The sequence below is a fragment of the Macrobrachium nipponense genome, chromosome 40 (genome assembly GCF_015104395.2).
Source record: "Macrobrachium nipponense isolate FS-2020 chromosome 40, ASM1510439v2, whole genome shotgun sequence".
Lineage (NCBI taxonomy): Eukaryota > Metazoa > Arthropoda > Malacostraca > Decapoda > Palaemonidae > Macrobrachium > Macrobrachium nipponense.
The window spans coordinates 31,993,915-32,018,980 of NC_061101.1; the positions used below are offsets into that span (position 1 = coordinate 31,993,915).

At 39.4% G+C, this 25,066-nt stretch overlaps 1 protein-coding gene across 1 annotated transcript in view; it reads right to left on the reverse strand.

Moving 5' to 3' along the window:
- LOC135212065 (death-inducer obliterator 1-like) overlaps window positions 1-25,066 on the reverse strand; it is a 177,205-nt gene that overhangs the window by 27,272 nt on the left and 124,867 nt on the right. Inside the window, 2 exon segments of the mRNA XM_064245409.1 lie at window positions 13,819-13,938; window positions 24,845-25,066. The exon segment at window positions 24,845-25,066 is cut by the window's right edge and continues 379 nt beyond it. Of these exon segments, the coding sequence (XP_064101479.1) occupies window positions 13,819-13,938; window positions 24,845-25,066 (342 nt within the window).

Sequence of the window (25,066 nt, forward strand, 5' to 3'; positions counted from 1 at the left end):
TATAAAGTGCTTTTTGGATGATAGAGCATATTATACAATATTTAAAATATTCGCTAATTATTTACATTACCCTAGAGAGAGAGAGAGAGAGAGAGAGAGAGAGAGAGAGAGAGAGAGAGAGAGAGATTGCACACCTGGTATGCTCAGTCTGTGGGTACAACTGGAATGACCTTAATATGCAGATGTAGTATACTTTACTATGTAGTAATAATTTCATCATAAAAATCTGTCTACTTAGTTAACACAATTTGAAAAACTACTACTAATAGTACAGTCAATTCTCAATTAACACGTTAATTAAGGCGTTTTCAATTTAATGCGCTCTAGAAAATATTTTAAAATGTTTAAAAAAAGGAAGTTTCAATTTAACATGTTTGGCGCCCTAACATTGTTTTCAAATCACCAGGGCATCAGTGCTGCAGACGACAGCCATCGACATGAACAAAGACATAGCACAGTGCACTGTATGTATTTATTTATTTATTAATAAAGCAAAAGACTTTGTGTACTGTATTTATTGAAAGAGCAAAAGATTTTGTTCTGTTTTTCTCTTTTGTTTGACCTACATAGCATACAGGTATTCTACTTATTATGGGGTTAGGTTCCAAAAAACCCCATCGTTTATTGAAAAAATCGTATCTCGAATATACCCTATCCTACACTAGGGTAATCAGTACCATCTTTACATAGGGTAACCTAGCCTACACTGCATAGTTTAATTTATACATATACGATACAGTAATTATTAAATTCAGCTAGGTTCAATGCATATTGGCTTATAATAATTCAGTACAAAGAGAAACTGGATAACACTAACAATTGAAAAAGAAACCCACAAAATCACTGTTTAACTTGTTTACTTTTAAGTACTTAAATTTAATTTTACTTCAAACTCGGGTACTTTCAGGCCCTATCTGTGGCCCATTTACAAGAGATGTTTGGGTTGTCAGCCTGGGTCAAGGTCCAGCAGTCTTCTGGAACTTCTTCTCGTTGAGCTGTCATTTATGTGATGGCTGTTCTGGTTTCCTTGAGTGTTGCGAATCCCCTCTTGTCGCTCTGATATCCTAAGCTGATGGCCAATGGGATTAACCCTTGTGGTAAGGGAGTGGTCATCAAAAGGGTTAATCCCATTGACCATCAGCTCAGGATATCAGAGCGACAAGAGGGGATTAGCAACTCTCAAGGAAACCAGAACAGCCATCACATAAATGACAGCTCAACCAGAAGAAGTTCCAGAAGACTGCTGGGCCTTAAACAAGCTACATAGTGATTTTGTGGGTTTCCTTTTCAATCTTCAGAAGAAAACAAAGAAGTTTTTGTTTGGTTCAAATTGTTAGTGTTATTCAGTTTCTCTTTGTACTGAATTATTATTAGCCAATATGCATTGAACCTAGCTGAAATTAATAACAATGTTAGCCTAGCATATACTATAGTATATCGTATACATATGAATACAGTATCTTAGCCTACAGTGTACTCTATACCACATGTACAGTACAGTAATTATTAATATAAGCCAATTCTAGAGGTTTAATACAGTCTATGGTGAGGAAAAAAAAGGACATGAAACGAGAATCAGCTTCATCCCGACATCATGTTCTCCGAATTCGCAAAATCACACATTCGCGGATTTCTCTCTGGATCCTTTCCCCCCAATTATTTGCAGAAAATTTGTCTATTCATGGTAATTTCTATGAGAAATACCCACACATTCCAGTTTTTTTTTTATCAATTTCATCATAAAATGCACTTTTTGTAATAAAACTATTTAAAAAACCAGGTATAAAAATTTTCAGTGGGTTTTTCATTAATTTTAACTAACAAAATAGGAGTTTAAGCATTTTTCTTGGGGTTCCAACTACAGTAGAGACTCGGACCTCGATTGTATTAAAACCCGAAATAATCAGATTTCAACAGAAAATTTTGAGTAAATGTTGCATCTGAGCTCAACCGAAAATCCAGAAACAGACCCAGGGAAACATATGATTTTTGTAAGCAAAACTGGTTTGGTCAGTTGCCGCTAATAGGCGTTGTTCCCATGCTCATTGGTGAGGAAAACGGTAAGAACCAAAATTAAACTTAAGATTATTGAAAATTATAATGTAAGAGGCATTCTGTGACACCCTTAAAATTCTGTGAGATTTTTAATGATAAGCTAACCCTTGAAGTGTCGATAGTTGTATCAATCGTTAGCTACCGTCACACCTATCAACAAACTATTGACACTAAACAAAACATTTGTAACCTAATAATGGTAAAATTCATAGGTTATTTAAGTGAATCACTAATGATACAACTTTTGGTACTGTAAACAAAACAACTAATTACAGCAATTACCGTGGATGATTACCATAATTAGATGTTAGCATGAGTGAGTTCTCACTTTGTTACAAGAGTATGGATGTCTATCCGTAATTCTAAAAACCGAAAAGTTCTATAAGCCTAACATGAATATTTTCTGGAGAAAATGATAATTTGAAAACGTTAAAACTTATTTTATAGAATATAAGAATTGTCATTGTATGCCATTTGCATTCGATATTGTTTACATTCTCAAAATCTCGGCTGATAAGAGTTACCGATATCTTCATTGCCATTACACTTGGCTGGCACTGTAATTAAGAACATGATGAATATGCATCTTTTTCCATGAATCTTTTAAAAAGTAATACATTACTTCACTGTATCCAATATTATTGTATTCTCATATTATCGCATTATTAAATAATAATAGAGTGGTCAATGTTTTGGTCTGGAAATCAGCTGATGGTAAATATGAGTTTATTTTTCTGTATTTAACTCAATTCTGTGCAAATTTTCTTGCTTCTAGTTAGCATAAACAAATATCTAGATACTTTACTTATATGAGACAAGGTCATTTTTTGTTATAAGACAAATTTTTGAGCCGATATATGACTTGAATAAGTCTTGTTGTGAACTAAAATGATATTGTTATGATACAATAAAGTTTGTTCATACTTACCTGGCAGATATATATTATAGCTGTATTTTCTGAAGTCCGACAGAATTTTAAAAACTTCGACACACGCAGTGGTCGGCCAGGTGGTTAGTACCCATTCCCGCCGCTGGGAGGGCGGGTATCAGGAACCATTCCCAGTTTTCTATTCATAATTTTTATTTCCACTGTCCCCTGAAGGGGAAGGTGGGTGGGTACTTGATTATATATAATCTGCCAGGTAAGTATGAACAAACTTTATTGTATCATAACAATATCATTTTGTTCATGAAACTTACCTGTCAGATATATATATAGCTGAATCCCACCTTTGGAGGTGGGAAGGGACAGAATAGAAGGATTTTAGGAAACAAATGCATGCAGATGATTTACATCTTGGTTCCACCTGTTAGCATAGCTGGCTTCGTGGTTACTGCCACGTAAGTCTGCTTGTGCTACTAGAGTGCCAGCGAGGTAGAGACCTATATAGCTGGTGCACTCCAGATGATCTGTCAAACAGGGGCGAGACCACGACGTGACTAGACCATATTGACCATACCATGAGGGCTAAGAAGTAAAATAAAATATATATATATATCACCACCTGACCAACCTAGCCAAAGTTAAGGTGTTTTAACTAAGGCTTAAGAGTTAAGAAGTCGCCGTTGTCGGCGACTCATCAACTAAATTAAGAGCTCTTCCTAACCATTTTCTACAGGATAGGATGAGTGGTACTTCTTGCCCCCAAGATTGTGTCTGCAGACACGTATGGCCCTAGCGAGCAGCAGATCTCATATGCCATCTTCAAACATCTCGCAGGGAGTGTGAAGTGAACACAGAGTTGCTTCGCTAAAACATGGTACTCAGGATGTTACTGAGTGCCATGCTCTGTTGAAATGCTTCCGAGGCCGCGCCCTTCACCTCGTGAGGCATTTAGATAAAAAGATTTTCAAATCTTTGTGCAAACACAATGAAGGAGCATTTTTGAAAGAACTCCTTAACACTAAGCCTGGGTGTTCTTCGATATGGGCAAGTCTGGTCTTTTTCGGAACACTGCAGATTGCCCGAATGACTTCGACTTTCTTGAGTTTTATGTAGATAAAACTTGAGAGACCCGACAGGGCACAGGACTCTCTCTGGCTCCTGCCACTAACTTGTGCCATCCTTGCTTCCAAGCTCCTGGCCCAAGGACAAAACGGGTTTCCATTCTTAGGCCACAACGGAAGGCTTAGAGAGCACACCGCCTTGTCTTCTCTTAAAGCCAAAACTTGTGACGATGGCTTAAAATTTCACTAACCCTCTTTGTCGTATCTAGGGTGGTTAGAAGAAGGCCTTCCTGATCACATGCAAAAAGTTAACAGGTATGAGAGGTTCGAATACTTTAACATCAAGAACTTCAGACTTAACGTCTAAGTTCCATATTGAAAGCTTCGATCTGGACATGCACAGTCAGTCCGTCTGTACTAAAGTCAGGTGACCGACAGTTGACCAGTCAGACGAATCAAGGGACAGCAAGGCTGTACCCTGAAGACCATAAGGCACTATTCTCGCTGAAGAATGAGTGTCTGGACTGCCTGGGCGATCAATCTAAGCAAAACCTTGGGGTGTATCAACCGCAACCCAACGTCGTCAGCGAATCAACTGACTCGAGCTTCTGGTGCCAGGAGAAAGGAGCGAGGAGCAAAAGGCGATTCAGTCCCGAAGGAAGAATGCCTGACAGTCCAACCTGGTCTCATGTTACACGATCATCGGGGGTGTATAAACGCAACTGACTTCGTCAACAAGAAACTCAAGGCTACTATATGTCGCCTGATCTCGCACGAGTGTCGACTGACCGAGAAAACAGGTGAGACAAAAAGTAGATGGTGAGCGAGTTTCGAGATTCCACAGAACTCAAAAATCGTGAAGGGCTTTGCTGTTTGACAGACGCAAATCTCTGAGCCCAAAGGCCGTCAACAACATATTTGCATATTCTTTAATAGTTGTGACTGCCAGCTTATCCCATTATTCAGACGGAAAAGGAAGACGGTAATCTTATTCCTGTCAACCTCTCGATAGTCTGAACGTAGCAGACTCAGAGCGGAGAGGTTATAGGTACCTTTCGAGTTAGAGTAGACCGACTCTCTCGGAAAAGGTCCTTGGAAAGTGAACTAGGAAACATGTGACCTCTGTGAATCCAGGATTCTGAAGGCCAACATGGGGCGATCCGCGTCATTGTCGCTCCCTGTGACGTCATAAATCCTCTTATTACATTTCCTAAGCGATTGAAAAAGGGGAAAAAGAGACTAAACATCCATCCCCGTTCAATATCATAGGATGGCGTTTAATGGTACCGATCCCGGATCGAGAATAAGGGAGCAGAGAAGAAGCCGCCTCTTCGTCCTCAACATATCGAAGAGAAGAATGAAAGGGCGTCCCTAAAGTCTACACAACTCTCAACTTACTTCTAAAGAAAGATTTCCACCCTCGGAAGTGAATAGTTGCTGCCGTCCGCGATCGAAACGATTCGTACGGACTTTTGCAATCCTGTAACGAACCTGTAGAGGTCGTTACATTTTACGCCTGTTGTTATAATAGGCTCTTTCTCGTAAACTTGAACAAGGACCGAGAGAAGATACTTCTTAAGATATGAGAGAGCTGTGGAATATCAGAGTTGATCTGGACCACTGGTTCCCAAAAACTCGTTTCGAGGACTGGAGGGACTACCGAATCGCTTTTACTTCTTTCAGATTAAGATCCAGGACATCTGAAACCCTATCCAGATGTCCGGCACCTTCTTTCTATCACCTCAGGTGATAGACGCACTGAGAGATGTTCAGAATCATTGCTAGATCTTGAATAATATTTCAGTTCCAGGTAGGAAAAAACTGTGGTCTGAATTGCAGTCTATTTCGGGAAACAAACTTCTTCAGGAAGGAAATGGTCCCCAGCAAGCTCATCCATTCCCTCCCGAGTATGCTTACTTCCCTAAATAAGGCTGCGCTTTGCCTAAGCAGGAGAGCAAATAAAAGTGCAAATGTTGCGGTAGGACTCGTAGTTCCATACCGTGCGGTAACGAGCACCGAAAGGATTAAGAGATAACTCTGTGAACATAGTAAGGCAAAACGAATGCAACGTTTATTCATTCACGTAAGAAATCCCCTCAACTTTAGGCTAAAGTCCGTGATTGTAGGACAGAGATACAGGTTAGTCAGTCAATCCCGCAGGAGAGACGTAACCGTCAGCACAGAGATACGGTTAGTCAGTCATTCCGCAGGAGAGAGAGACGATTACCTACCGCGCATGACAGCGCACGATCTGTCACTGAATACTGGCTCGGTTGGACTGGTAGGACAGACAGCGTGACAGCAGCAGCAAGCAGCTTACGAACGTCGTCTCTTAACTTTGTCTGGGTTGCCAGCTACCCTATTCTACGAAGAAATAGGTCCGTTATTTTTTGAGCAGAAAGACTCTCAAGCTGGTATATTTAAGCGAAACAGAAAACGCTAAATATATAGATGCGTTTGTGTCGTCAGAACACTACCATACAACGGTAAAAGATAAATCGGAAACTCCTGTTAGGCTGCAGGGAGTAACGATTAAATGTCCTTAAAATAGACAACAGACCTCTCGGTTGCCATCAGAAGAGGTAACTACAGCAAGCGTATATGACTTGAACAACCAGAAGTAAAATAACGCAAGGCAAAAAATGAAATTATATCACAATAAAGTTTGTTCCTACTTACCTGGCAGACATATATATAGCTGAATTCGGAAATACAGCTAAATACATATCTGACAGGCAAGTTTCATGAACAAAACTTAAGAGAATCGAAGCAGTCGAAGCAGTCAGCTCAAGCTTCTTATGTTATTGGACATAAGCGTTCATTGACGTAGTCTACAAGTCTATTTCTTGTACGAGTCTGTGAATGACGAATGAGAGCTCTTCCGAATCTTGTCAATAAGAGCTTATTCGCTTACGCAATATCAAGTTAATGAGATGTTTGTCATGAGAACTAACCCATTTACGGGACAAAGAGATATTTTGTCAAAGAGGATACCCACTTACTTGACAAAACGAAAGTATATTGTCAATGGGGGAAAGTCACTGAATTGACAAAACGTAATCCAGGGAGTCGAGCATTTAATTTTTCCGATTCCCGTCTCAAACGAGGAAGGGGCAAGAATCCTGTTAAGAGACTGGGCTTACGGCAAGTAGGACGACGATGTTCAATTCGGCAGCGTAGTCCCGACTAGAAACTAACAAAATCTATCATCTGAAAAACCCTTTCAGATGGGCTAAAAAGCTTGGAAAATTATCCTGGGAAGAGGAAGAAACTCTCCAACCAGCTTCCTCTCCCGTATCACAACTAATGCCTGCTAAAGCTTAAAATTATTGGCAGTATGGCAAAGGAAGTCCTGTCTTGCGCTTTCCTGAAGAGCGTCCTTTTGATGAGTGCCTTTGCAAGAATCCTACTGAACGTTGCCGAGAGTCCTGACGTGCAGGACATCGAGCCTTACATAACCCGTAACTGCCTTAGCGCAAAGTCTTGACTGCGGTAGTGGCAACTTAAATTTATTGGCAGAATGGCAAAGGTTGCGGTAGAGCAAACGAGATCTTCCTTAACTCCATCCACCTATGCGAAAAGCAATATTAATTGACAGAGACCTCTTGAATTCACGAAACCCGATGTCTTGCTGGGTTTCGAAGAAGAAGTTGTCTGTTCACTTTAAGCTTCCTCCGAAGCACTGCCTACTTCACATTCTTTGCATGTGAGGTAGAAGGTATCACCGAAGGTAGAGGTAAAAATTCTTTAGGCCCAAATCTGAAACAAGAGCTTGAAGAGTTCAACAGAAACGTTCAGCCAGGCGACACACCTGGCGTGCGCTGGTGCACGCTCGGCGTCCACTGGAGCGCGCTCGGCGTCCACTGGAGCGCGCTCGGCGTCCACTGGCGCGCACGGAGCGCGCTTGGCGTGCACTCGCGCGCGCCTGGAGTCCATCCGAGCGTCCCAGGCGTCCGCTCTCAAAAGCTTCCTGCTACTATGACTTCTTTTACGTATTTCTCGGTGGAAAGACGGACACGAGTTCAGGCGACGTTCGCCTTCTTACTTCTCACTGAAACGCATAACGAGAGAGAGAGAGGACGTGAAGCGTCCTCTTCTATAAAGCTTCTATTTAGAGGGCGCGAGTCCTTCCGAAAGCTCCAACCCCTGCACGGAGAGGACGCTTCGGAGGACGAGAAGCAAACTTTCAGGATTCGTGCACGCGCACGCACTTTGGCAGTCTGGGGATTTTCATCAGTAACTGCCGAAGGCACGCCAGATCGGTGGGGGTTCCTTGTAACCCTCCTTCGGCTTTCGACATGCTCCCTCCCCAGGTCCTGGGAGTCAAGCAGAGGTCCAGGCCTAGAGGCGAAAACGAGGCCGATCTGACGCACCCTCCACTACACAAGGGGTATCACTGCACTTCTGCACTTCACTTTTACTCTCGAAAGCAAGCACTTTCGATTCTAAGTTACGAATCGAAAGAGTATAAGAGAAAGGGCAATTCCTCTACAGACACTGCTTAGGGCCCGAAGGCAATACTGCAGGGTTAGAGTAACAATTACAGAAGTAGCACTTCACAGCAATGAAGAAGAGCGAGCACCTCTCATAGACATATACATAGCCCATAGGCCATACTACAGGGTTAGGCAAAAAAAAGTCTACAGGAAGGTTAGCAGGTTCACTACCCTGACTTTTGTACTGATTAATTGCGTACATACGAATCATAACGTCTTCCTTACGGAATTAGACATGTTTACTGATTAATTGCGTACATAACGAATCATACGTCTTCCTTAGCTGAATAAAGACAAAAAGTCTCACACTCCTTACATGACAAATCTCAACAAAGAAGGAAGACCCATACCCCTCGTACATACCAAGTGCGGATCTACCGAAGCTTTCGGTAGCCACACCCTATCTTTTGCAGACAACCCCGTCTGAAACTAGCCTAACTAGATTCAGATATTTTAAGCAAAAATGAATCAAATTCAAATCAATTTAAGATAGCGTATGCCTAGCCACAAATCCAAGTAAATAAATCAAAAGACAATTAGGATACTTAGCGGCAATGAAGTTTCCAAAATCCTAAGACGGAGGTACTGACAGGTGTTTTCAGCACCGGCGACAGAAAAATTATGAATAGAAAATGGGAATGGTTCCTGATACCCGCCTCCCAGCGGCGGGAATGGGTACTAACCACCTGCTGCCGAACCACTGCGTGTGTCGGAAGTTTTTAAAATTCTGTCGGACTTCAGAAATACAGCTATATATATATCTGACAGGTAAGTTTCATGAACAAATTATTTTTTCGTTACCGCATTGCGTTGGGAGCATGTTTATTACTTAAAAAAAAAAAAAAAAAAAAAAAAAAAAAAACAAAAAAAAAAAAAAAAAAAAAAAAAAAAAAAAAAACAAAAAAAAAAAAAAAAAAAAAAAAAAGTGATTCTGTTCGCTATGTTTTCACTTGATTTCATTGTAATGTGAGCTTAATGTTATTTATCTTTTTGGTGTGAAAACAACAATAAAATTTGTTTTTCAAACAGTAGTTAAGATTAAAATGGTTTTCTCTGGATTTTATCTACGGTTGTGCGTGATAGCATAGCTTTATGGGAGTTTTATCCCTGTTGCCAATACACAATAATAAGTCATTAGCAGCTTGTACAGCTTTCTCAGCTCCAGCTACAACTTGGTTTAAATTTAACAGCATATTTCCTTGCTGATCTTTGACCTATACCAAATAAAGTTATTACAAAAAAATATATCAATATCAGTCCTATTTTACATAAAGTCGTTTTTAACATACCTATGTTAATTGTTTAACACCAAATGATGTTGCTGTTATCCAATTTAGTTGTACTTAGCAAAAAAAATACGGAGTTCCCCAAGTACAGGAACATAACACCCCCCCCCCTTTTATTATTGTTATTTCTTATGGGAAAAATATGTTTAAATAACGCATTTTAAATTAATGTAAGCGTTCCAGGAACGTGACTCTCGCGTTAATTGAGAGAAGACTGTATCTTTTTCATTTTTGATTAGAAATACAGTGGTACCTTGACCTATGAGTCAATTAATATAAGAGTTTTCCTGAGCGTGATAAAACCGGATCGCCATTAATTGAGTACGGTGGTAACCAGGGACTGCCTGTATCGCAATACTAGTAAGTTTTACATTTACCATACCTCCGTAGGTTTTTAACAATATATATAGTATGTACATGTATATTTTTTATCTATTTCAGGTTCAAGGGACAAAGTGGATGAGGATGACAGCCTGTTTTTGGAAATCCTGTCCATATGGAACGTGCCTTGAAATTTGTGAATGCAATTGAAGGGGCAATGGTGCCCTATGTTAGCCTCCAAGTCAGCATGAAGAAACACCGGCAGCAGCCATATATCACTATGTTCTTCCAACGGAAGAACATAGTGGAAGAAGAGGAAGAGGATATGTAGTAGTACTATTACGCATGATGTAACTTTTCTGCGTTGCTGTGAAATCATTAGTAATGCAGGACTACCTAATCATCATCATTTATCGGATTGCACAATAAATTCTCCATTATTAACATATTATAATAACATTCCTCACTGGTACAGTGTGTACAGTACTGTACTGAAGGTAGTGTACTGTAAACAAGTTCACTTTGCATGGTACATATGTACTATAGGTTAGGAAAATATATAGTAAGTATGTACAAATTTTAGTTTAGTTTTTACTTTGCAGGTTATAAAAATAATATGTAAAAATTTCAGTTTATGTATTAGTAGTAGGTACTAGTTGTAGATTAGGAAAATACTGTACAGAACTACTACTACATGTGTAATTTAGAATTTTTATTTCCAGAATGAAATGTAGTGATATTTTTTAGAGATATAGGTATAACCTATAGAAAAAGCAGCTAACTAGTGAAAATTGCTGGCAGATAAGTGGATACAGGCAGTCCCCAGTGTAATGGCCACGTTATTAGAGACGAGCAGGTCAAAATAAAAACAAGAAATTGGGCTGGAATGACTGATGTAAGGCAAGACAGATCAAGGAGGAGGACTGAACAAAATACAAAAAAATTACCTTAATATTAATTTATTTACAGGTTAAATTTATAAATTTACAATTGAGACCAGGTTTTGGGTGGCAAAAATACAGTGATCATTTACCAAAATAATGGAGAAATTCCTGTAATCCATGAATAAACTGGATAAATAAATTAGTAGTGAATATAGCACTAAACCAGAGCCATACACTTGCTTGACACCAGAAGAATAGTGATGAGAATCACATTACAACCTTATCAGAGCCATACACTTGCTTGACACCAAAAATGAATTTGAATATAAAAAAAAGCAATCACACCAACAGCATAAACAATAATAACAATAACACAAACAGGCAGCACAATAAGAAAAAAAAAAGATACACATTAGACCTAAGTAGCAAAATAGACAATTCAAAAGAATTGTCAAACACACACAAATGGATGACAAGTCCTCAGCCTCCCATTGAAGTCAATCCCAAAATGATTTTCAGCTGCTCCAAAACTGCCATTCCCGCATGTTGCTGTTGCCTGCTCAGCTGAGGTTTCCCAGAAGCTCCCAAATCACCACTCAAAACCTGTCTACTGCTTTCACTTACTCTAAGCCAGAAGTCACACCTCATTCACCATGACAATAAACACTGGAGGGTGAGAGTAACAATGGAACAATCGTAATGATTGTGTAAAACAAATAATGACTGATCGTTACCCCAGTTATCAGTGGACTCGGTTAATAGCGAAACGGTTTTATGGCGCTTGTCTAGCACCACAAAATGGGCAATTTATGGCGCCCTAATGCACAAAGTTCTCGTTATCAGTGCCAGTTATGTTGCCATAACATACCTAACAGAGGTGCCATTTACCAGTTATTGGTGCCATAAATTGCCTAGTTTTGGTTAATGGCAGGTTTTGCTTATCAGCACCCCGCTGAGAACAGAACCCTGGCTGATAACTGGGGACTGCCTGTGTTCCACAAAAATCTGCAACAAAGTGCACCGCGAAAATGTGAAACGTGTAAAACCTAGGTGATAGAGAAATAAGATATGAAGGGAGAGAAAACTCCACACTAAAGCCTATTAAGCAGCAAGTCAGATATATCATTGAAGAAAAGATAAGACATTGCAATGTCTTAACAGAAATGTTTCAATAAATCCCAAACGACATTTCAAACTACAAACTTGTTAACAAACGAACAAGATGGAGCTGGCCCCTCTCTCCCTGAAGGGGCAATATTCCCCAAGAGAAGGGGCAGCAAATACAGGCAGTCCGTAGTTATTGGAGGGGGTTCCGTTCCGACGTCTTGATAAGCAAAAATCAGCGATTTTCTGCACCAATAAACAGATTTTGGGGCTGATAACTGGTCAATGGCACCTCTATTAGGTGTGTATTGGCGCCAATAACATGATATCGGTGAATATCAGCAGTGAAAATTGCCAAAATTCGGTACTGGACAAGCCCCTAAAACTGGATCGCCAATAACCAAGGCCACCGATAACCGGGGACTGCCTGTGCATAAAACAGCTGATGATGAAGCAGTAGGAGAGAAGCACATCAACTGCAAATTGCATCTATTTTGAAGGAAGCGTGAACACCGGAATCCTAGAAGGATGTGACAAAAACGTTGACACACAGATGATTTTGTTTTAGGCTGGATAGGAGAATATAAGAAACAATAGGGCAGGCTTAAGATATATATATATATATATATATATATATATATATATATATATCTATATATATTTAAAAATATATCATAATTATATATTATATATTATATTATATATATATTATATATTATAGGAAAACAATAGGGCAGTCTTAAAAAAAAAAAAAAAAAAAAAAAAAAATGACTTGGGAAGGAGAACAAAACAGGCATCTGCTCTCCAAGTGGTTGAAGAAAGACTGATGCCTCATTAGGCTCAAGCATGGTCTCTTGACTTGCTTCCACCTCAACTACGTATCAGATGCCAGATGCCACAGGTTCCTTGCATTTACAATTTTTTATTGTTTTTAACCGGTTACCAGCTGGCACCAGAAGATTTATCCTACTGTTAAGATCGAAGGTTTGTTCCGCATACGAACTATTTAAAAATTGTGCAGGTTTTTACAAGAAGGCTAAACAAGATAGCTGAGATGACAGTTATGCTCTAGTTTCTATAGGTGAAATACTATTTCAGATAGGGTGCATTTTCTTATGCTTCAAAAATATGGATGGACCTTTTCTGTCATACAGGTGTTTTAGTAGTAAAAGAATTTTTTTTCCTTTTCTTGGTAACAAATGGCATTCAAAGGAATCCCACCCCACTACAGCACATACTTTAAAACTACCTCTAGCCTCCATTTCTTTGAAAAGCATAGCAATAAGTACAAATTATTTCATAAGTATCTTAAACAATAAAGTCAAATCTATTGCTTCAGATACTGAGCTCTAGTACTGTAATGACAAGAATGAAATCACAATTCATCTGAGCAGATACAAATCTTTAATATAATGCTGCTTTTCAGTCCAAGCCAAAAAATGTGAAAATTTCATGTTTCTCATTTAAAAGTAGTATGTATCCGTAACGCTGTATGAAGAGGTAGTCACTACAAACATCCCAAACACATTTCCGTGAAAATGGTCCCAAAAATGAAAGATTCTTCTATTCCAATATAAATAATGTGGACTACACATAACCTTTCAATTCTTCTGAAAAAATTTCATGAGCCACTTAATTCATATCCAACTGAAAAACTATGTGCACAGTTACTATCATTAAAATGTCTAAAAATTTTCATAAGGCCAATTAAAAATCAGACTCTACCTTTGAACCAGTCTTCTTTGTTTGTGCAATGTAGCTCCAAACATTATCAGGTGATATTCTTCCAACCACCTCAACAACCTTTGGTACATCTTCAGGGAGGAAACGAGCCTTTCCTGAAACCTGGAAAAAAAAAATAAAATAAAAAAGTCATCTGCCACTGCACCTGTGCTGTAGGAAGAAACAATTACAGAAGAACATATGAAAAATAAAAGGCAGAAAGCCACGCAAATCTGCACATAGATTTACCAAACATGAGTTTCAGTAGGAAATAACTGTAGTGGGCTGCAAGTTAAGACGTGGTGTACAGCAAATGTTATACTACAGCAGTGGTAAAGGTTCATATTTTACATTCAGCATACAAGCTGACCCCAAATTTAAGAGAGATATTCTTATGCTTCAAACACTGACTTTCGTTCAGGCACACAGAAATTTCCTACTAAAAAATTTTTTTTTTTCTTATAGATACAAGCCATGCCCACTTGCTTGGTAGGCTGATTTTTTCTCAGGTTTTATCATTACATAATAAAGCATTACTTCATGTATTTGTTGAGACTAGATAGATAACTTTTCCTTCTAAATTGTCATTCAAGGTCAACTGGAATTAGTGCTGTTGTGTGCTGACTGGAAACTTTTGAGAATCTCATATGCTATGGGTAGTGACAAGACATTAGTCTACTTCACTATTGTGTTTTTGTTTACATCACATTTAGAGATTCAATTCCAGGCAGCATAGTATATGAAATCTGTGTGAGCTGCACAACAAAGGAAGATATACATGCTACCGCAGAATGCCCCTATGTCAGCTGAATTACCAAATGCACAATAGCCAACTCTCCAATGCCACAATGCCACACTCCCTAGGCCCTCCAGAGCTGATAAGACAGGACCAGTTACCATGTTCAAATCCATGACTTCTAATCATACCAAGTGATAGCATTCTTCAATAAAGGTCTCTGTATTCTTAACTGAACACCACAAGCTACGAAAATCTCTGTTAGTTTTCGTTTTGTTCTGTCCATGTAATGTCTCAAAGCTCTGCTGGACATAATACTCAATCTTCTTCCGATGGTTCAAGGATTCCTGTAAGGCTCTTGATGGTGAAGGATTGAGGCCAAGGGTTGGATGGGTTTTTGTTCTTAGCTAAGAACCCTAAGATAAAGGAACACACTGCATCTCCCTGAGCAAACCCCACTTGTTTGCCAAAGGCTTGAATTTCACCGACTCTTTGTTGTAGCCAATGCAAAGAGAAAAAGTTTTCATTATTAAGTCCCCGAGAGAAGCAGGGATTAAGGGCTCAAAATGTGGGCCTGAAAGCCATTGTAAAACCATGTCAAAGTTCCAGGTGACTGTTTCAGAAGATGAGATGCCAAGTCTTCTGCCAATTCAGAAAACAAAACAAAAAAATTCTGCAGGTTGAGCTATACTAGATGTTTCAGAAGATGAGATGCCGTCTTCTGCATCAACTGCAAAACGCTGCCCATTTTGCTTGGAAGACTCTGGTAGAGGGGTAGCATCTACACTGAGCAATAGCCCTCTTAACTTCTCACGATAAACCTTTTGCTCTGACAAGCTTCCAGACATGTGATGAGTGTGTCCGAGTAGAAGGAATCAGTCCTCTTCAACCTGACCTCATAGAAAGAAATCACCTAAGACAGACAAGTAGTTAAAAATAGAGGATGTGACAGAGCAAGGAAGTTAAAGAACATTGGGAGAAAACTCAAAAGCTGCTAGACTGGAGAGTATACAAAAGCACTTGATATGTGCAGCTCTTAACCCTGTTCCTCCATATATGATAGATACTAACCCTTAAAGTTGCCGATCTAGACATAGTTGCCACCAATAAAGTTCGACAGCATTGGAAAAAAACAAAATATGAAGTGTTGATCCCTCCAGTAAGAAGGATAACGACAATACAACTGGTCAATATTGAGCAAGCTGACTTCCAATCTGAAGAAGTCTGGAAGACCAAAGTTGGGAAAACTTTAGTATTGGAAGGGGTTCTTTTGACAGTATTAAGACAAGAGGATTGTAGATTTAGATTGAAGAATTAGATAAGGGTTCTTTAAGGGGGCCGGCCGGCTAATGCCCTTTTTTAAGGACAGGACTTTGATATTCATACCACTTAATAAGGTGATTTGGGACATCTCCAAACCGCATATGATTTTCGCCTCAGACCTTCGGTTTTGTGACGCCAGGGCGATTTATCCCGAAAATAACCATTTTTCAAATTCTATCTCCTCCCTTGATATTTAATATTAAGACCTGGGATTACTACCATATATAGACCTGATGTAGACCTCCAATCGAATGGAGAGTTTTTTTTCTAAAAGTCATTTTTTTGCAAGATATGAATTTTTCAATATGGTAAAAAAATAAACCCTATAAATGAGGAGAAAAAAATTTATAAAAAAAATACGAAACAAAAATTGGAAAAAAGAGCTCTATTTGATTGTTCTATAATGTCTTTCTGAGTTATATACCAAATTTCAATGTTATAGCTTCAAAACTAAGTGAGAAGATAGATTTTGAAGGTCAATAAGTATAGTTTTGAGATACGGGCGTTCAAAGTTTTCCTTCGTATTTCTATAAAGACAATGTTAATAAATAATGATTATTATGAATGTATATTTCTTTTTTGTGTATTAATAAATCAAAACTATTTTATTTATCATAATTTAATCATAAATGATGATCCCTTTGCTCATATATCGCAGCCTGGGGCACTGCTTTAGGCAAGATGGGGCACTCCTTCCTACGCAATTCTCTCTCTCCCCTTCGCTAACTCGGCTTATTACAGCGAATTTTCTTCTTCTGTATGTTAGCGAGATGTTTTCCTTGTATCTTCCTCTTTGGCATGATGAAATTCTTGCCCGAAACAAAGATAAACAAATGTAAATGCAAGAGAATGTCAAGTAAAACTCGAAGGCGTACTCTTTTTTTACAAAGACGATTTAATAAATCATGATTATTATGAATTTCATATTCCATTTTGGGTTTTAAAAAACCAAAACTTTGTTATTTATCATAAATGAAGATCTCTTTGCTCAAAGATCGTCGTAGCCTTGGGCACAGTGTGACGTGTGCTGTCAAGCAAGACGGGGGCGTTACTAAGCAACCCTCCCCTCTCTCTTCACTAACTACGCATATATTATGATATTCTGTAATAATACTTGAGCGATTTTTCTTCGTCTGTATGTTAGCGAGATGTTTTCCTTGTCTTTTCCTCATTGGCATGATGAAATTCTTGCCGAAACATACATAAACATACATAAAAGCAGGCGTATGTCAAAGGTGAAATGGAACGTGTAGACTACTTGACCTTTGTGCTCACACTGAATCATGGTTGGACTTGGTAGCTGACTGAAGTCTCCCTTCTCGACTCGGGGAATGTCTACAGATGCCATTTCTCCCAATTTCTTTGACAATAATTATCAAAATTTACGATAATAGAGGAAATATTGCATTTTCTTGTACGGATCAATGTTTTAGGCTTATTGAGTTACGTTAACTAATTACCCTGTAACTACGAAAGTAAGAGGAATTTTGACGAAATATTTCGTATACGTATTCTCAATTGCCATATGAAGCTCCATGAATTTTTTCATGACTTTGCATTTTTCGCCCTATACCTCCATATATAGGCGTTCCGGCCGGCCCCCTTAATTAGGCTACGGTTCTCCTGATAGTTAAGGAGGAAACTATAGATTTTGGAGCTAGGACTTAGGTTTGGGTTCTTCAGGGGGTCATGGTAGTACAGTCAGTCCACGGTTATCAGCGGGGGTTCTATTCTTGGAGGGGTGTTGATAAGTGAAAACCACAATTAACTGAAACTTGGCAATTCATGGAGCTCATAACTATATTATTGGCATCTTGTGGCGCCAATAACCGAAACTCGGCCGATAACCGGGCACTGTCTGTAATAAGTTAGGCTAAGTTTGGTATAAGTGGTTAAGTTTTGAAGAATTACTATAGTGATGGGAAAAATGATATTTCCGTTCTGTAGTATTAAAGGCAATAAACTGGGTTGAAGAACATAAAAGTCTCATTTAATAACCTCCAAATCTTTTCCCATCATACTGCCCCAGTTGTACCCATATCAAAAACCATTACATAATAATTTGGGACCCTGTGTGGTGCCTTTGACAGTGAAGTAAGAGTGGGGTACATAAGTGGAGATGGCAGAGGGAGCAGGTTTGGACAGGTTTGGGTCAGATGAAGGGGGAGCAAGATTGGAATGAAAGGTGGGATAGGCTGATGTACATGATGATCAGCATTCAGGAGAGTTAGAGGAAGCTGAGGCAAGGGAAAATAGATTGGTTATAAAGATAGAGGTGATGGATGAGAAAGTGTGTGATTTGGTAAAGAAAATGGCCGAGACGGCTAAGAATAGCCCCGGTGTTGAGAGGTGAAAGGAAATCGATGAGGTAAAAGATACAAAGTGAAGGATCCCTGGGGAAGGAAAGGAAGTACCCACCATGGATGAGGACAATAAGAGTGAGGTGAGTGAAAGCAATGAGGAAGAGAAAAGTAAGAAAAGAAAGGGAAAGGAGAGAACACAAAAGGGGAAAAGTGTGAGGAAAGAGGAGTCTACTTCCCAGATTTGGAGTAGTTCAGACTCAGAAGTAGAGGATGATAGGTAAACTGGTAGTAGTCGCAGTGGTAGTGAAGGGTTGAGTGAGGCACAGGAGAAAGTAGCTAAAACATTGTTTCAGAGGGTGGTTCCCGGATTGAAAAATTTGGCATCGGGAAGGAAAGAGATATACTATATCAGTTTTTTATGAGTATGAGAAGTATAGTAGACAAATAAATGGGGAGAGTGAAAGTGTGCGGATAAAGCAGCTGGGAGAGTTCCTGGATGGGCAGTTGAAGATGTTATAGAAGTATGTGTAAGGGTGATCCAGGTCATGAGTCAGTCAAAGCAAGAGTAATTGAGCAAGTGAAAAGAACGAAAGAGCTTGTGCTCCCACAGAAAATTCGGGTGATTTTTGAACAAGAAGAAAAAAGATCGAAAGGGTTAGTCAGGGAGGATTTTACATTGGGAGGATGGTTTAGAGCTCCAAGAAGACCTGAGAGTAGGTGACGATGAACCAAAGGAGATGTACATTGGATCTGAAGTGGTAAATGGAAGGACATGTAAGGACGCTATGGTTAGTGAGGAGCTAAGTGTAATGCAAGCCTTGTTGGAGGAGTGTAGGAGAGACCAGGTGGAAAGAGGAAGAAAAACTGTGCAAGTTAATATGTGGGAAAATAATGGGAAAGAGAGCTGGAGCAGAGCCAAGAGAGGTTTAGGAGTGGAAGTTTCAGTAGACTTGATGGAAATGTGAGGGGAAGTCAGATGAGAATTAGTAGTAGTGATAAGGAGTGTTATAGGTGTAGAAGAACTGGGCATGTGAAATGACAAATTTTCTAAGACAATTTGTATTTTTCATAGCTACAAACCTGAGGTCTTAACAATAGGATAGTGGATAATTTTCTAGCGCCTAGCTGGATCCAGTTAAATTGCAGATGCAAAGCAACGAATCTTGTGAGATCTGGCAACACATGCGTATATCAGGTGAAAAGTGGTCAAGGACCACGCACCCACGCTACAGCGTTCTGTCTTTTTCTTAACCACCTGACCGAGAGTCGTGGTTGACCTCTCTTGGTCTTTTACCTGGTTCATCGCCCGTTTTCGCTTGTTGTAGATTGGCCAATGGTGAGTGTTTCAGCGGTGGGAAGAGAGGACATATGTTGGTGGACTGCCCACAAATGAAAGAGTTATAGTGTTTCGGCTGTGGAAAGGTGGGGCATCGAGTGAGAGACTAATAGAAGGCAAGTAGGAGTAAATGAGTTGTGGAAACTGTGGAAAAAGTGGGCATTTTAACAGAACATGTAGACCACAATCCCAGGGAAACTAAGTGCGAAGGGGTTTACAGTGGTGAGCCCTGTGGTATTGAAGGGATTGATGTATTGTATATAAGAGAAGGGCTTGTAAATGGGAACATCTGTTTTGGGAAACGAGTAGATCGTTGTTGTGTGTTAGGTAGAACATGAGGGTGTTACTGAAAGCATTGGTTGATACTGGTTGTAGTGGAAATAGGGTGTTCAGAAAAATGTATGAGAACATACAAGAAATTATAGCACAGGGGGAGGAATGTGCTGGATATGTAACATGGAATGGAGGATTGGAAATAAAGATGTGCGCTAGGTTTTTTGAGTAGGTTATGGTTGAGTAGGTAGGTTATTTTTGAAGAAAAACAGGGTAAGAGTGTAGTACCCGGAACACAAAATGACAGAGATACAAATGGGGAGTGAAATGAGTGTGAAATTGTATGTGGAGAAGGATGGACAAAAGATTTGGGAAGTATGTGGAGTATGAAAAGTCAGGCGGAGAAGCAACGTTGGAGTTTGCGCAAAAAGTTTGGGTGAAATATTCATGTTAAATGGTAGCTCTGCCAGCTGTGAGATAAGGCGGGTCACACTTGTTTGATGGAATTATGGATGTAAAGGACCCAAAGGCATGTGTACAGGTGTGGGGATGTGAAAAATTAAAGGTGGAGAGGCATACGTATGGGTTATAGATCAGGAAGCTTAAGAGGTGTGGTTGAGTAATGATTTACACGTTAAGGGATATGATGTGATGGCCGAAGGAGAAAAGTTGGAGGAGTGGACTAGTAAAGAAAAGCTAAGGGAAAAGGTGAGACGACTGACAAAAAGTTGAGCAAGAAAGAGGAAGAGCAGGTATATGAGTTGTTGCGGGAAAGAATGGGTGTGCAGATCTATGAGTGGATCACTTAGCACTAAAAAATCTCCTTGGGAGGAGGCATATACTCCCCCCAAAAAAAGGTACCTCTCCAGTTGTGTAATTCATTGTACCTCTTCTTAGACAGACAAGATGATAGTGAACAGAAAACTGCCTTGCCTAACTCTCTTTTTCTTGGCTAACCAAGATTGACACCTGACAAAACTTTGGCAGAAATCCAGAACCATTTTCAGAAGTTTCCCTGATCCTGAAGGGTGACATAACAGAAAAGCTAAACCAGGAGAAAATGGTGTTGCTAGCGCAAAGTACAAAGGGTAATAGAAAAGAAAATAATTCATGAGAGTGGCGTAAGTCGATGAGGGTAGTTCTGGTTCAACTTCTTTTTCAGCTGAAGAAACAGGAGAGAGAGCTGTGTTTGGTTGAATATCTTCCAATATTATAGGAGCTGGAGAACAAGAGACGGATCCTGCGTTGATGAAAGGGGTGTGCACGTCGAGTCCTGACAAGGTAGCGGGCCACAGCCTGCAGTTACAGGTAATTCAATCCACTTGCACCATCGGCTATCCGCTGCGCTGGTGTCAACTTGAATTCTCCATCACCTGAAGTAGTATCCAAAATGACGTTGTCATCCAACTGGTTATTCTTCAATGTGGGATCGGAAACCACTGGTCTAACTAATCCCTTTTGACACTTGCAAGTCATTGGGAGCTTTGATCCCATTGGATGCATGGAATCCACTTGGCACCTATAAGCCACTTGGAGCTTACGAGCCATTGGGAGCTCAAGAGTCCACTGGCGTTCGTCTTCATCCCAGAAGCTACACGAGGGTTTTTTATCCTTTTGCCACTTAGGAGGGATCGCAGTAGCATCTTGAGCTGTTGAATCTTGGAAGCTCCTAATGTGTCCACAATATGCATTGGAGTTGGAACCACAGGATGAAAGGGAGGAACCTGGTATGTAGCATAAGTTTCCACTGAAGGAACTACTACTCATTAAGCTATGTTGTACCTATTCTTCACCAGATATGTGTGGCAATTACCTGCACCAAAAACAATAGAGCGCTAACTGCAAATTTTAAAGTTAAAGCTGCCGTTAAAAGTAGAAACTATAATTGTACTAATTACTTGGTAAGTTCCTTATATAAAACGTTCCTTTTCAAACAAACTATGCAAAGTTATCAGAGCCTGAAGTTAATTTCAACACAATACAGGCAGTCCCCAAGTTACGACGGCTACGGGTTACGACGTTCCGTGGTTACGATGCTTTTTCTTAAATATTCATTGAAAAATCCGCCTTGGGTTACGACGTTTGTTCCGAGGTTACGACGCTGACGCTTCCGACGCTCTGAGTTAACGACGCTTTTAAAAAACGCATACTATGATAAAAATCCTATATAGTTTAGCACAGTATATTAATAAAAATAAGTTTCTGGTTAGATTACAACAAAAATTTTGAGGTTATGATGATTTTCGACACTTTTTATGTCGTATTTTTCGAATTTTTTTAGTGACGCCTCATATGCGGAACTAGTTTCCGAGCGAATGAATACTAGCTTGCGATGCGCAAAGTTTATAACAGTACAAAACTAAGTCTCTGGTTAGATTACAACACAAATTCCAAGGTTACGATGGTTCTTTATGCTTTTTAACGATACGCAGAACTAGTTTCTGAGCGGAGGGCGCATAAATTAATTTACGCTATTAAACTGTATGGTAACCATATTCAAGGATAAGGAACGCATTCTCAAACAGTATACATATCCTTTAATACAAAACAGCAAAATATCATTGAAACATTATTTCACTTAAAGAATCCATTTATACTCTACTTAGACTTGGATATAAAAACCATAGTTTCTCTCTCTCTCTCTCTCTCTCTCTCTCTCTCTCTCTCTCTCTCTCTCTCTCTCTCTCTCTCTCTCTCATTTACTGAGACTTGAGATTTTTTATGTACTTGTACTATTTGTTTTTAATACTTTCAAATAATAATAATAATAATAACTGTAATTACAAAATTCATATGTGATAGTATTTTAAAGAAATACAATACTAATCCATTGTCAATCGTGATGGTCTATCCGCCATTTTAGCATCTCATATGAGATGAGTCGCCTGGGAATTTGAACAAATGCAGTTTGGTTGTCCCTACCCAGAGCCTCGCCACCTACCCACCTACCTAGAACCGTCTCCTCCCTGAGGTCTCTTACTTTCAGACGCCACCGCAAGACGACAGCGCCAAGTTGGCACCCCCCAAATGGGGAATCGTAATGCAAGTCTAGGCCTAAAACAAAAGGGACAAAAGGCCGCTGACCAGTAGAAGACCCTCCAAGGAAGAAAACCCCCCCCAAAACTTCGAGGGGTGAGCGAGAGGAACGGAGGCGTGGGTGGCCGGTCTTTACCAACTGAGAGCCTTCGGAGGCGGACGTGCTGTCTTCTGTCCGCCCCTTCTGAGAGGCAACTGTCTCTCCCTTAAAAGGTAGGTGTCTGTTGTATGAGAACCTCGTACCCTAACCTATCCTTCCTCCTTCCCCATGGTAACATCCCATCCTTCCCTCCTATCCGTACAGAAAGAAATCCTACCCACCGATCCTTTGTTTCCTCTCCCTCTCCTGCCCTCCGGCGTGCCCTCGTGGCGGGCCTTGCCCAAGACCGTCTCCCCTCACCTGAGCGTAGCCTCTCTCTCCATAATGTCTAAGTGTTAACCGTTAATATGTATAGCAGTGACCGTGTGAAATTCCTGTAAGACTTATTGCTACGTCCATTAGTAGAAATAATCTGTATAAGTCAAATAGTGCAGTGTAAGTAAATGGCTAAGTGGATTAGCGTATCTGTGCATATTAACTAGTCTTTAATTGTCGTAAATTTCCCTTTCAGGAACGAGAGTACCTTTGCTGAACTTCCACGTAATCTGGTTACGAACCAGAAAATCGTACACATTCCACTCCATAACAAGCCCCTTGCAGCTTCAAGCTCCAGCGGTTAACCAAAAGAAATTTCATGAACTACAATCCTATCCATTGTGCCTTCTTTAATTGTAAATAGAATTAAACACATTATTGCCGGTATTCAGTCTGTATGCCGGCTGGCGACCTCCCACTTCCCTTAACTTCACTATATAAATTAGGATATATGTTTGCTAATAATAATTGAAGGCCTAAGCAGACATAAATCGTAAAACCATCCATGTCACTTTTAATTAAGGTTAACTCTCTCTCTCTCTCTTTTTTGCCACACAAGATAATAATGTGTCATAGTGGTAACTCCCTCCCTCTCTTTTGCTGGAAGCGTTATAAGTATTTTTTGAGAGAACAGAGATAAACACTCTCTCTCTCTCTCTCTCTCTCTCTCTCTCTTTTACCGAGATGAAAGAATTTTTATGGTACTAGTATGTAAAATGTTTATTGATAATTTCAGTTAATATAATAATAATAATAATAATAATAATAATAAGAATATAATAATAATAATAATAATAAAATAATAATAATAAAACTGTAATTACAAAATTCATAATGGTCGTATTTTAAAGAGATGAAAATGACCTTTCCATTTCACTTGTAAGGATAATTCCTCTTTCTTACCGAGATGAGAGAATTTTTATGGTAGATGCACGTGTTTATTATATTTTCTAATAATAATAATAATAATAATAGAAGTAGTAATAATACGATAACTAATTTCAAAAGAAAATTCTTCCCTTCGTCTTTTTCTGTATCAATTTCCCTACCTCATAACTCCAGTGACACTCGGAGCTGGGAAAGTAACAATGCCATACAATGGTCAACGAATTTAATGGTTTTATGTAATCTCTCTCTCTCTCTCTCTTGTGTATTTTAATGAAAATATACAGTAATTTGTGAATACACAGTGTTGCACATGAAAATAGTAAATTAGTGATAATTTTAGAGATAAAGCCCTAAGAAAAAATTGCAAATTAGTGAAATTTTCCCTGTGGACATGTTTTCAACAACGTCATTCCGGCTTACGACGATTTTCGGGTTACGACGCGTCTTAAGAACAGAACCCCTGTCGTAACCCGGGGACTGCCTGTATTGGAACAGCTATGTTCCTCAACAATATACAACCATCATAACTGGGAACTACTTACATTCAAGTATTTACTTCCAACTACTACAAGATGTTTAGCAACTCCAAGGTGACTGACCAAAAACTTACAAGTATTAAAAAATAACTACAATTTACTTTTAGGACTAATAACTTGTATATGATATGCACTCAAATATTTTCTTAAATTTAAAGTATAATATACAGACACCTCACTTACCTCAAATGCAGAGGCATAAAACTTGGAAACATCAGTCATGTGAATTGCCCCTTTCCATACAATAATGGGTTCACCTGATTTTGAGGGGACTGGTGATGAACTTGGCCCAACACCAAGTCCACTCTCTATGGGTGGGGTCAGCCTGTCTTTGTTTTCAGCAGAGCTTGACGTGCATAATGGCAGACTTGTCTTGGTGAAGGGTAAAGGAGGGGTAGATGGTTT